This window comes from Beta vulgaris, chromosome 6, assembly GCF_026745355.1.
Source record: "Beta vulgaris subsp. vulgaris cultivar EL10 chromosome 6, EL10.2, whole genome shotgun sequence".
Lineage (NCBI taxonomy): Eukaryota > Viridiplantae > Streptophyta > Magnoliopsida > Caryophyllales > Amaranthaceae > Beta > Beta vulgaris.
The window spans coordinates 1,379,205-1,392,684 of record NC_079207.1 but is presented as its reverse complement, the minus strand read 5'-3'; the positions used below and the strand labels follow the sequence as shown (position 1 = coordinate 1,392,684).

Below are 13,480 nucleotides of genomic sequence, written 5' to 3'. Positions count from 1 at the left end.
GTAACTACCCAAATCAATTCTATTTATTTCAACTTTTTCAGGCTTATTTTCTTTATAAAAAAGTTTCATTCAATGTATATACTTAAGAAAGTAACTCTTACAGTAAATATTTTATAACCAAAGCTTTATCAACCAATCAAAATATTTTTAAAATAATATTTTTTCACTAATCACAAACCCTCCATAATTACTAAGGATGTTTTGGCCTAGACCCTAGTGGTTAAAATTGAAGTGAAGTGAACGTTATGTCACAAGTTCGAATCTCCCTCCCCTTCTTTGTACTTTGTACTGGTGTCGCAATTGTATCATAATCCTTTCCGACTATATTACACTTATGTTTTCTTTTGCCTATTCCACTCTAATTTTTGTCTATTCGCACATCAAATTTAATCATGTCTTTTCTAGTATACAAATATAAATGGTATTAATCCAAATATTCTATAGTTGAAATGATTTTACAATGGCTACAACAAAATGATAGCCATGATAACTTGTCTAATTTAGACCATTCATTTTAATATAAAATTTACACCAATTATCTAATTAATTTTTTACAATTAAACTAAAACTAAATCTAGAAGTTATATATTAATAAGTTCGCAATTAACAATTCACCAACTTTTCGACAATTTTTTTTAAATATTTTAAAGGTCAATGAAATCAATGGATAAGACGAGCTGTTACAAAAAAGAGAGTTGAAATTAAGTAATTTTAGTGACTACAATTTTAATATAGCCACTAAAAAAACTTACTATATAGTTGTATATTCTTCATATATCAACTTCTACTAATAGCTAGTTAATGATTTTAATAATCCAAGTTATATATTGACGAATATGTCAAGTTTAAAGGTAAGAAAAATAATAGAGAGATAATTTTTTTAATGCTTTTAAATTTTTCTTGTTCTTTCACCCAAAAAAAAAATGTTTGTTCTTCTAGGAGACCATCCACATCAGTTTGTTTCGTTTCCTGTTCTTTAGTGGCCAATTAGTTAATTGGTGATAACTGGGCTTAACCTTTGCGGCTTTTCGGGACCCTTTATTTTATTTTTACTAATTTATTTGGAATGATTAAGTTGGGCCCCAATGAAGACTAAATTCAGAAATGTGATCAACAGGTAGTTGGGCTGGTCCACATCTATTTTTAGTTACTCTGTTCAGTTTCTAATATTTCTACTAGAATTGAAATTTTGACCAAAGTTTTTTTACTCCCTCGTCCCTCCCTCTAGCAAAGATTTGGACTTTTATTAGAACACATAATTTAAAGTGCTAAGATGTAGTAATGTAGTGCCCCTCAAAAAAAAGTGCTAAGATATAGTATTATTATCAAATGTTATTTTACTAAACATAAATTATTATCAAATGCTATTTTACTAAACATAGATTTGATAGAATTTGGTGGAATATTTTTCTTATTGGAAGAGAAATAAAGTGGGGGTATTTTATTGATTGATAGAGATAAAATGTGGGTCAAAGAAGTACAAGAAAATTAATATAATAATGGGGAGACTATACCACAAATAAAGGTGTTCAAACTAGTTTAGGATAAATAAGAAAAAATAAAATGTTCAGACTATTTTGATGTGAATAATGTACTAATTTATTAGAAAATAATATAGTTATGTACGGTTTTTTTTTTAAAATTTCTTTGATGTGTAACCTTAAAATCAACTTTTCATAAATTTTACATATCATTAATTATCAAAGATATGCACACACATTATTATTATTATTATTATTATTATTATTATTATTATTATTATTATTATTATTATTATTATTATTATTATTATTATTGTTATTATTATTATTATTATTATTATTATTATTATTATTATTATTATTGTATTATATTATTATTATTATTATTATTATTATTATTATTATTATTATTATTTATTATTATTATTTATTATTATTATTATTATTATTATTATTATTAAAAGGTTCGATTATCAAGTATATCCATTACGTTGAACGTTATGATTTTCAATGGTTATTACTCCCACCTCGACCTCATGAAAAGCTTAAACATATATTGTCAATACAAAACTTCCAACTCTTTGCAAGTTTGCATCAAGCACGAGTAAACTCCCCTAGCTTGTTGGGCCTCTGGGTAATTTCCCTGTGCTATAATAGCATAGAGGAAATTCATCTTACCACGAGATTTTCGAAAGGGGGTTCAAATTTTATTTTTTTCAAATAATTGTCCTCTGGTTAGTTCATAAATACTTACTATATGTTAAAATTATTGCAAAACTTACTTTTGGCACAAAGATTAGGAGGGAGTTAGAAGTGGAGTATTATGTTTAATATTTATGGTAAGTTAGGAAGAAAAAAATTGTTTAGTAATAAGTGGTCCCATGTATGGATACATGTATTTCATCTGTTCTAAGATAAATGTGAGACACTTACTATTTTAGGTCGTTTCAAAATAAATGAAATGTCTCTTTATTTGGTATTCACTTCTCTCTATCTCTCTCCTCATCACATGGGTTCATCTTTTTCTTTCTCTCTATATCTCTTCTCTCCTAAATCCTGGTGTCAAGACCTTATATTTCATTTAAAATAGAACGTAGGCTAAAAGTATTGCATTAATTTAAGAACTATTAAATAAAACGCAAGTGTTATAATAATTTTGAAGCAGCGGAAGTGTTTGTTCCATAAATCAAATATACGTGCCACAAGCACATGTGATGTAGGTCTATTCATTAACTCTATCTTATAGTAAAAAAAAAACTCTATTTTCTTCTTTCTCTTTTCTCTCCCTATTACTACATTGTAGAAATATAGGTTGTAAGGTGTCTCTTATTTCTAGTTTTGTCTTCGACCTGATCATGTGTTGTATTCTCAGACATTGAGGTGTCATGTTTATATTGCATGATGTACCTTATAGGAGGAATGGAATAAAATCTGTTTGGGGTTAAGAGCCCACGAAATGACTGCGCCTCCAAAATCAAATATTTCCTAGTTCTTTACTTTCTTTATGGTATCAGAACAAACTAGGTTTGTTTATTCAAAAATCCTTACTTTTTCTTCAAAATCATCAATATTTTAACTCCCTTCTTTGTTACTCTGTTGTTCTTTGATAAAATCAGAATTTCTCCTTCGTATTTTCCTTCTTGTTAAATTTAGAAATATAAGGTGAAAATGTTGATATCAGCTTTGAGCTTAGAAATTTGTTCCTCGTGGCAGAGAAACAAGTAGTTCCTTATTCAGATGTTTGTTATCTCGGTAGTTCCGACAACTTAGCTACTGTCTTGACTAGTGTTATCTTCAATGGTAACAATAGTCTTCCCCCTGAAAGAATGGCATTAGGAACTAAAAATAAGTTGGGTTTCATCGATGGTAAGCTTCCTAAACCTTCATCTGATTATGAAGACTTAAGCAAATGGATGAGAAATTATTATATGTTGAGATGTTGGCTTTTTGTTTTTGTATCAACTAATTCTTAGTGTGTCTGCTAAAATATTTTTGGGATGACCTTATTGAGAGATATGGTAAGACTAATGCACCCGAGTTATACTCTATAAAGAATGAGGTAAATGGGTTAATGCAAAACGAGTTAAGTATTGCAGACTACTATGGTAAGCTCAAGAGGTATTGGGATGAACTGAACAATTTGGACGGTATCCTTGATTGTGATTATGGGGTAGTTCAAAAATGCACTTGCAAGTTCATCAAGAAGATGATTGAAAGTGAAGATAATAATGAAACTTATATTAATTGTTATTACATTCGAGAAAATATTGAAGCTGGTTTAATTTCCACAGCTCACGTGAAATCTTCTCCGCAAATAGCAAATGTTTTAACAGAATCCCTTATTGCAGCCCAACATTGTTTTTTAAGCTCCAAGTTAGGTCTTGTTTCTATGAATCAAACCCAACTTGTAACGGGGATGTAGAAATATAAGTTGTAAGGTGTCTCTTATTTCTAGTTTTATCTTCTAGCTGATCATGTGTTGCATTCTCAAATATTGAGGTGTCATGTTTCCATTGCTTGTCGTACCTTATGAAAGGAATGAAATAAAATTTGTTTAGGGTTGAGAGCCCACAAGATGACCGCGCCTCCAAAATCAAATATTTTTTAGTGTTATACTTTCTTCATACTCTTACTAAATAAATTAATTATTCTTACTTTTGTTTGCCCAAGTTTAAGAAGACAATTAATTAAAGATGGAGGAGTACTTTTAAAAGTAATATTAATAATTAATCGAGCGAGTCGATCGCGAACTGGGGTCTGCTCGACTTGACTCGAAAATCGACCGAATCATGCTCGACTCGACTCAAAAATCGTCGAGTACAAAATTTCCTAGCTCGACTCGTGCTCATCAAGAATTATTGATGCTCAACTCGACTCGAGTACTCGACTCGAGTACTCGACTCGAGCTCGTTAAGCTCAACTCGGCTTGAGTTCTCGACTCGAGCTCGTTAAGCTCGACTCAGCTCGAGTACTCGACTCGAGCTGGTTAAGTTCGACTCGGCTCGATTGATCGACTCGAACTCATCAAGCTCAACTCGACTTGGGCTCATTATGCTCAACCAACACAAACCCATCAAGCTTAACCCAACCTGTCAAGTGTCATCCTTCCTTTTTATAAAGAAAAGAAGTTTTAGTTTTTAGTTTTCAACCAATGTGGGACTTTTGTTTAAGCCACCATCTTTTTACAAAGTAAAATAGGTTTTGATTTTTTGTTTTTTTACCAACGTGGGATAAGTTTCCAACTTGTTTACCTTACTTTCTTTTTAAGTATATTTATTTTCATTCTCATTTCAACAATTTATATAAAAAATTTTAACGAGTTGCTCGCGAGCTTATCAAGTCGAGTTGGAGCTTGCTCATACCGACTCGTTAAGGTCTCGAGTCGATCACGAAATCGAGTTGAGCATTAATGACCGAGTATTGACCGAATCGATCACGAGTTGCTCAACTCGATTAACACCCCTGCATGTAACTATTTACATTTCATGATACAATCGTTGTAATGTTGTACAGATATTTCAAATGTACACATGATATCGATAATAACTGGTTATTAGGCCCGGGCTATCCCCCAGGTAAGAAAAAATTTCATTTATTAATATAATATTTTATAATAATAATACTAAATACAACTTAGCCTAGTGGTTAAAACTTTAGTACATGTATTTGAAGTCTCGGGATCAAACCCTATACTATGCAATTTCTTTTTTTTTTTTTATTATTGTACATGAATTACATGAACTAAACTCCCTAGAAAGAGCGCCACGTGGCACAGTTTCTTGTTTTCGCACGCCTTTTAACCTATTTGTATAGATGAACCAATAAAGCTTTGATAAGTCAGATTAAAATTACCACTGATTTGGATGCATTAGTTTTTATATAATTTTCAGGAGAACATGTAATTCCATTTCGGGCACGTTAAGCAAATAAGATGCCTACTAAGCATAAAAGTAAGCTACATGATGAAAGAACTTAGTGCTAAACTCAAAAGTAGCAACAAGTTGATTGAATATGAAGACACTAAATTTGTCTTTACTCAAAAATAATGTTAAATATTAAAGCCCTTTATATCCAACAAGCTAGGGGTCTATTTAGTGCATCTTATAATCTAATGATGGGATTTTTTTTTTCTTTTTTTTATATTTCCATGCATTATTGATGATGTGATTGACTCATTGTTGTTGAATTGGTTAGCACTAATGACTTGAACTAATTAATTCGCAAATATGAATCATGATGACCTCTTTTCAGTACTTATGAGACTTAGTTGAGAACAAGCTAGTGACAACTTCGAATCTTAATAATTCACCTAACCACGCAAATCCTTTAAGAAGGTTGTCGCTTTAGTGCGTTAGTCCTAAGCTCTTTCGGATGGACTATGGAGGGGTATATCATCCATGTCAGGAAATAGGAATACCATTAACTTAAGAAGCTGCAAAATAATATGGATGGTCCATCATAAAATATATAGCTAATGATAGGGGGTAAGAAGAATGGTGATGAATTATGAATATAATAAAATAATAGTAGGTAATATCAACATGTGATCGGTTTTGTTTTTTCGATATGTGAAAAATAATCCAACGTTAGGTAATTACAACTTCTATTGAGATTAACTAAAAATTGGTATTCAAATAAAATCATCACATAAGATATAAATTATATTGTCTAATGCACTCGATCATATGATCTAGATATGGTTAAGGGTGGGTTGGGTCGGTTCCAAGTAAGTTTATTTGCCGGGCAGTTCAGCTGAAAACGAACTTGAATTTGACTGGTTAGTTGACCAAGGTGGTTTGGTTCAAGTTCATGGCTGCCAATTATTGTCAAACTTGAACTGGTTCCATTAGGATTTATGTCGATGCATGGATTGGGCCAGGTTTTGTTTTGCTCAAGACTTGCTTAGCGGTTCATTTTTTCTTTTGCACGATGGATATGCGTTTCAATTTAGAGTATTAAATGCATATATACTTCTACAATAACTAACTTCTAATATCGTACACACGTACTAGTTTTTTCAATAATAGGGTCAAGTAGAGAATTGAAGAATTTTGCTGCATATTTCCAACTGGTTCAACGCATCGGTTTAAAGTTGGTACGGTTCACGATCTGATCTAGCGGTTGCGCCGGGCCGATAATTGGCACTTTAACCGTGCATATGGATGATTATGAGCCGGTTCAAGCCCGATGCTCTAGCGGACTAGCGCGTTTAGTCGTTTACGCTGGGTCCGAGTGGGCCCTATTCAATGGCCACCTCTAAATTCAATAGATATCTAATTATGAAGGATTCAAACTTATCTTAATGCAACTATATTACGTGAGATTTAGAGGGGATTCGAACTTCTAAAATGAAATTTATTTTAATCATGCTAACACTATTATTGCCTTATACTAGCCACCCATGATATAGCAACACGGATTACTTTTTGTCTTCTATGGTAAGTTAGGGAACTTTAGACGAGTTACGGTTTGCTCAATTGGGTAGCTAGATTAGAGAATAGTGTATAGTATGAGTTGTTTCATTAAAGGCCCTATCTATTGAACCTTAATTCTCAATTAAAATAGTAATAGTGGAATTATAATTTCTAAATTTAGTTTTTCATTTAGCTTTTTGCTTTAAAGTTCTAAACTAGGATCGCATTGAAAAAGTTCTAGAATAAGTTGACTTTTCATCCTTTTAGAAAAAAATTGAGCAAAATTAATACCAGGGAATCCATCACAATTCATCTAATATTGTATTATTATATATAATGCATATGTATTCCCCTTCAAAATGAGAATATAGCAAACTAATATAGCACCTTCTTTCATATTATACCTATAGCCCAGTAAGTTGGATTTGTGAAGTAAATGCTATTTCTTGTCTATAGATTGCCCAAGTACAAATGTAGATTACTAACAAAATAAAATAAAATAGCACCACAAATAAAATAAAGTAAAATAGCAGATTATCGGAATAGGGCGAATAATAAATAAAGGAGTCCAACTCAATTTATGAAATTAATTTTTATTTGTTGTATGCAGATTACCCAAGTACAAATGTAGCAATTAGTGTTATTTTTATGCATATTTTTTTCGTGCCAAATTTGCCTTGATCTAGTAGTTAGAGGTTTGTGCTCACTAGTCATAACTATGAGATCTTGAGTATATACACTTTAGCGGCGCAGAACAAATTTTCTTATAACTTGACGTGCGTACCAAAGCCATATACATTACTCTTTTTTTTTTTTAATAAATTGACTTCTTTTGTAGACTGCAAGACTTAATCTATTAATTGAAGTTATGCCTCATGAGTCATGATTGGAAGGTCATTGGTTCAAATCTCATTTAGTTGTTGAAATTGCTTCTCCTCGGATTTAAGGGTGATCCCCTTGTAATATTATACTAAAATTTATTCCTATTACAATCATCTATTAACAACTACCAAACGTACTGTAAGAGTAGAATTTCCTTATACTTTTCCCACCCACAATGTGCTTGATCTTAATTGAAATGAGCGTACTTGACAACAAGAATCAAGCCGAAATCGAAATTCATTACAATTTAGAATAAATAAATTGTCTTCTCTACTTATGAAACACCATGATATTGAGTATCAACAAAAATCTCTTAATAGAAAATAAATAAAGCTAAAGATGTGAAGTAGTATAACTATAAGGATGAAGGCCCAAATTCTTCATCATCATTATCCACTCAAATATCTGGTCCAGAAGACCCAAATCTTTAATTCAAATACTATACAAATCCAGCTCATTTAAAAGTGGGCTACAAATACCAGCCCATAACAATATAATCAACTTTTCCTCCCACGTGTCAAATCACAAAGCTTCCAGAATCCAGAACTAGGAACCTCCCACTAATTATTTTTTTTAAAAAAAGCAAAAATAAAAATAAAAATAAAAAAATGGCAAGATTACTCATTTCTCCACCTCCATTAACAACAAAACCGCAGCTATTTCTCTTTTCTCACTCCAACCCCTTCATCGCCACCTCAATCCGCTGCTCCTCCACTTCACCCATGTCGGAAACCGTCGATAACCGGCGGCGTAAGGTGGTTGTATGCGGTGGCGGCGTCATCGGAGTATGCACTGCCTACTTCTTAGCCAAAACCGGCGCAATTGTTACCGTCGTTGAGAAATCCTCCGTGGCATGTGCAGCTTCCGGAAAAGCCGGCGGATTTCTCGCGTTAGATTGGTGTGATGGTGGGCCCGTTTCTTCTCTTGCACGTGCCAGCTTCAATCTCCACCGTTCATTATCCGATGAGCTTGATGGGCCTTCATCGTACGGTTATCGTCCTCTTAATACCCTCAGTGTCCCAATTGATGAGTCTGAGAATGGGCCTGGCCCAGGCCCAGGCCCAGGCCCAAGTGGGAGAGTTAAAAATTTGCCGGCGTGGGTTGATGGGCCTGCTCGGAATGCGAAGCCCATTGGGACGACCCAAACGACGGCCCAAGTGCACCCGCAATTGTTTACGAGGTGTTTGATGACTACTGCGGTGGAGAAGTATGGAGCGGAGGTGGTGATTGGGAAGGTGGAGAGAGTTGAAGGAAGGGAAGATGGGCGAGTTGACTCGGTAGTTTTGGAGGATGGACGAGTTATTAAGGCGGACTCAGTTGTTTTAGCTCTTGGGCCTTGGTCTTCTAAATTGGGCTTGTTGTCGTCGTTGTTTAGGGTTTATGGGCTTAAGGCACATAGTATTGTTTTGGAGCCCAAAGAAGCTGATGCTATCTCTCCTCATGCGTTGTTTTTGAGCTATTATTTAGCCGAGGGGGGGAAGCCCATGGATCCCGAAGTTTATCCCCGGCCCACTGGTACAACTTCTTTCAGCTCTCTCTCTCCTTGTTCTTGCACTTTGGTGTGTGTATCTGTTTTTTATATATACTTCCTCTGTCTCCTACTTCCTCCGTTTTTTTATAGATGCTACATTTCTCTTAAATGGAAATGTCACAATAGATGGTACGTACCATAAATGGATTCCTTTTCACCATAAAAATCTTAAAATACTATTAAAAAGTTGGTGGTCCCCCACCTTCTCTTTTAAAATACTCATACTTTTCCCTTAACAAATGTTTTTTTTCAAAAAGTGGTGGTCCCCTACTTTCTCTCTCTACCTTTCTTAAAAACCCCCCACTTTCTCTATGTAGCAAGAATAAAAACACGGAGGAAGTATTAGTTTACCTCTTTCTTTTGTACATAGTTTTAGGAGGAATAGTATTGTAGGGCATACAAAGAGAGAGAAAAGATTATTTATACTTAAAGTTGAATATATGTGTGATGAAAAGTTTGTGGTTTCATTCCAAAAATAGCAAAAAGAGAAAGGGGTAAACTAATAAGGGACACTTTTAAAATGAATAGGGGTAAACTAATAGAGGATGGAGGGAGTAGCTTATTGTTGTGTATGTGTACACTGTACCCATTCTAATATGCGACTTAGTCTTACACTCTTAGGATCGTTTGGTATGATTGATGAAAACGGAATGGAAATTATTCGAATAAGGAAGGTGAATGGAAATAACAATAATTATCTTTAATAATTGTTTGGTATCATAGTGTAATAGAAACAATTGAGAGGTTTATGATAGAGGAAGGAAACGTGATTTGTTTTCACTAGTTTGATAAGGGTAACAAATGAAGGGATTGTGAATTACTCTGAAAACGCTATTTGTTACTTAAAACTCATACCAAACAATTAGAAATGAAATCGCTTATTTGAATCCGTTTCCTACATCGATTTTTTTTATACGAAACATCCTCTTCGTATATTATTAATTGATGGTGGAACTTGGGAGCTTTGCCTAGGGTCTTTAATTTAGGGCGTCATTTAAGTGGAAAGAAGGGCTCCAACCATCCTTGTATTAAGTAACTAATAGAAGTTTGTTGTTAATACCTTGATTTTCATGTAGAACCTTTGTGATTCAATATACTACAATTTATGACTTATTAGTATAAGTCAATATATGATCGAACATAGTACCACTAATTGTTATGGACAAAGTAATGTTTGTATCAATTATGAATTAGGAATTTCTTTTGAATTGTGATATTGGTTTCGGGGATGTTGCACTCTTATTTGAACGTGTGATGGTCATCACTTATACTACTTGTAACAGATTAGTTATGTATAGGGGAGGTGTTAGAAAGGGTTAATACTTAGTGATTATATTATAACTTCACAGGCGATCTATGAACCCACCCGATACCCAACCCGAAGTTACAATGAGAAATAGGAACAACCTGAATTGGACCTGATGTAAACCAATCCTTTCTACTATTATAGGTGTGCCTGGGTTTCCTCGAATGTTTTGGTCGATCATAGTGTCAGCCATTGAGTTCTAACTTCTAAGCTGTAGAAGGCCACAAGTGATGGAAATCACTTCAAAAACTTTTGTTTATTTCTCTTTGTCTTAAAAAGGAAATATTTCAGGAAAAATAGTCCACATCAACTCCATTAATCTAGTCTAGTTCAGAATAGTCCACATCAACTCCATTAATCTTAGTTTAGTTCAGATAAGTTTCAATAAGTTCATATCATAAGTGAAGAGAATGCACCCTTAATAAAAGCAATTACGACTCCTGCAATATAAGTGTAGGCGTGTTAGACCAGTTTTTCACCATTATTATCTTAATTACATAATTGATGAATGTTAATATTTGAAAAATACACATCGAAAACAATCTAATATATCCAACTTGGTAATGTTTAAGTATTTTGTAAAATTACAAGGACAAGCTAGTGTGAAGTTCAGTAAGAGGAATATTTGGAACTTTACATTTCGCATTTGAATAATTGTATAGCTATATGTATGTAGGTGAAGTGTACATATGTGGGATGTCAGCAACAGAGGAGGTGCCAGACGATCCGGAGCAAGTTGCACCAAATCCAGAATCAATAAGGATGCTGAAACGGGTAGCGGGGAACGTATCATCACACTTAAAAGAAGGGGAAGCACAAGTGAAGGCCGAGCAAGCTTGCATGTTGCCATGCACTGATGACGGTGATCCAGTTATCGGGGAGCTTCCAGGTATGAAAGGGTGCTTTGTAGCAACGGGACATAGCTGTTGGGGTATCCTTAATGGTCCAGCTACAGGAGCTGCCTTATCCGAGCTTATTTTGGATGGTCAAGCAAGCATTGCTGATCTGAGCTCGTTTAGCCCTGCAAGATTTGTTGCTACAAGTAGAAAGTCTTGAAGCTTTGCATTTGGTGTTGAGATTCAAAGCCATCATAGATGAAAGTTTGATTTCTGCTATTTGTGTGTTGTATATTGAGTTCCAAGTACATGTGGTATCAGGATGTTCTTGTACTTTCCTTCTGTACTTACTCTTAGGTTCTGTATGGTTGGGCGTAAAACATTTTCAGTGTAAAATGATTTTCTTGGGAAACAATTTACAACGGAAAACACAATTCCAAAATTACTTTCCGTTGAGATAAGGAAAATTAAGGAAAATAGTTTTTCTTTAAATGAAGGGCAAATGGGTTTTCATCACTAAGAGAGCAATTTTACTCCTAGAGATAATGGTTTTACACTCCTTTGTAAACCAAATAATGTAAAACTAGAAATAGATGGAAACAGTTTTCCAGGAAAATGGTTTACACCCTATCAAATAGAACCTTAAACTTAATTCTGGAAAACTAGATTTAAATACGTGAGATGTACGGTTGTATGTTAATACCTTATAAGTATAAATAATACTTCCTACATCTTTTTTTTTTTAGTTTCTTCAATGTGAAATTCAATTAGGCTATTCTGATAACGCTATTATATTGTATGATTAAACTATGTGTAGGATATGCATACGAATATTTTCATGTATAAGATCATTATTCATTAAGGAGACAATTGGGGGTTGAACATAATGGGGAAGTTCATTGTTAGCAAACATGGGCGCTATTTATCTGTTGGGATGATTAAATCTGATGCTTCCATTCCAACTTATTCTACCTCTTTATTCAAAAATTAATACTCTCTTTTCTCTAACCCAAATATTATGATCTATTTTCACCCTTGCCCGTGGATTAGCACATATAACATTTTCTATATATTACTCCCTTTGTCTCAAAATATAGTTCCCATTTCTATTTTGGGTGTCCCAAAATATAGTTCCCATTTTCACATTTAGTTCCACATTTTCTCGTAATTTGTCTAGAAAAATTGTGTCCCATCATTTATTTGCTTCTTGAAATTTGTTTTTCCTTTATTTATTCAACCAAAATATTACAATTAATGCTCTTTCACCAATTATTCTCCACTCTCTCTCCTAAAATCATCTTTTCCCATACAAAAAATCTGTATGATGATATAAAATCTTTACTATCCCTATTATATTTTACTTGCATAAATTACCGTGAAAAAAGGGAAATGGGAACTATATTTTGGGACGGAGGGAGTAATTAATTATTGATCATCCACGCAAATTTGTATGATGATTATTTTTTCTTTCTTGTTTAAGAAAATGTTCGGGTAATTCTAAGAATTGCAAAAGCCTTGTGAGTTGTGACAGAATCACAAGAATATGATATAGATGTCACTACATTTATTGCATTTATTATGCTTTATCACTATATTTCTCATCAAAATTATCAATTCTTAGAATTATATATCTTATCATTCCCCTTTGTTAAATTGCTTTTATCATGACATATCCCTCGCAATCTGTTACGAGTAATTGACTGATGAGTGGGGAAGGCAGACTATTTTTGAAAGTGGTAATATTACTTGAATTAATTGCATTATCTATTTCAATTTAATGCTTGTTGTTCCCAAGGCAGTATAAATGTTGCATAAATGAGCTGCAAAGGGGTAATAATCCATTTAGAAACAAATTTTAAATACTCCTTACGTTCTAAAATATAGTTTCCATTTTCATTTTGTTGGAGATATACATACAGCTAATACATAGGCTGCATCACACTGGATGAGCACCCTTGCATAGCAAGTTGATCATAGCTCCTATAACTAACTGTCAGTTAATTTGTTATATACAACCAACTAGATTGATG

General features: G+C 33.4%; 1 protein-coding gene across 1 annotated transcript; it reads left to right on the top strand.

Moving 5' to 3' along the window:
* Nucleotides 1-8,139: 8,139 nt before the first annotated feature.
* On the top strand, nt 8,140-11,892 carry LOC104894887 (putative oxidoreductase TDA3). The gene is made up of 2 exons (XM_010681242.4): nt 8,140-9,292; nt 11,291-11,892. The coding sequence occupies exons 1-2, from the start codon at nt 8,386-8,388 to the stop codon at nt 11,668-11,670; spliced, it is 1,287 nt and encodes a 428-aa protein (XP_010679544.1). The 5' UTR covers nt 8,140-8,385; the 3' UTR covers nt 11,671-11,892.
* The last annotated feature ends 1,588 nt before the right edge of the window (nt 11,893-13,480 follow it).

Excerpts from the sequence above, each read along its gene's own strand:
- LOC104894887 (XM_010681242.4), top strand. The coding sequence starts at position 8,386 with ATGGCAAGATTACTCATTTCTCCACCTCCATTAACAACAAAACCGCAG. Across the intron at positions 9,293-11,290 it reads AGTTTATCCCCGGCCCACTG|GTGAAGTGTACATATGTGGG; the intron begins GTACAACTTCTT and ends ATATGTATGTAG.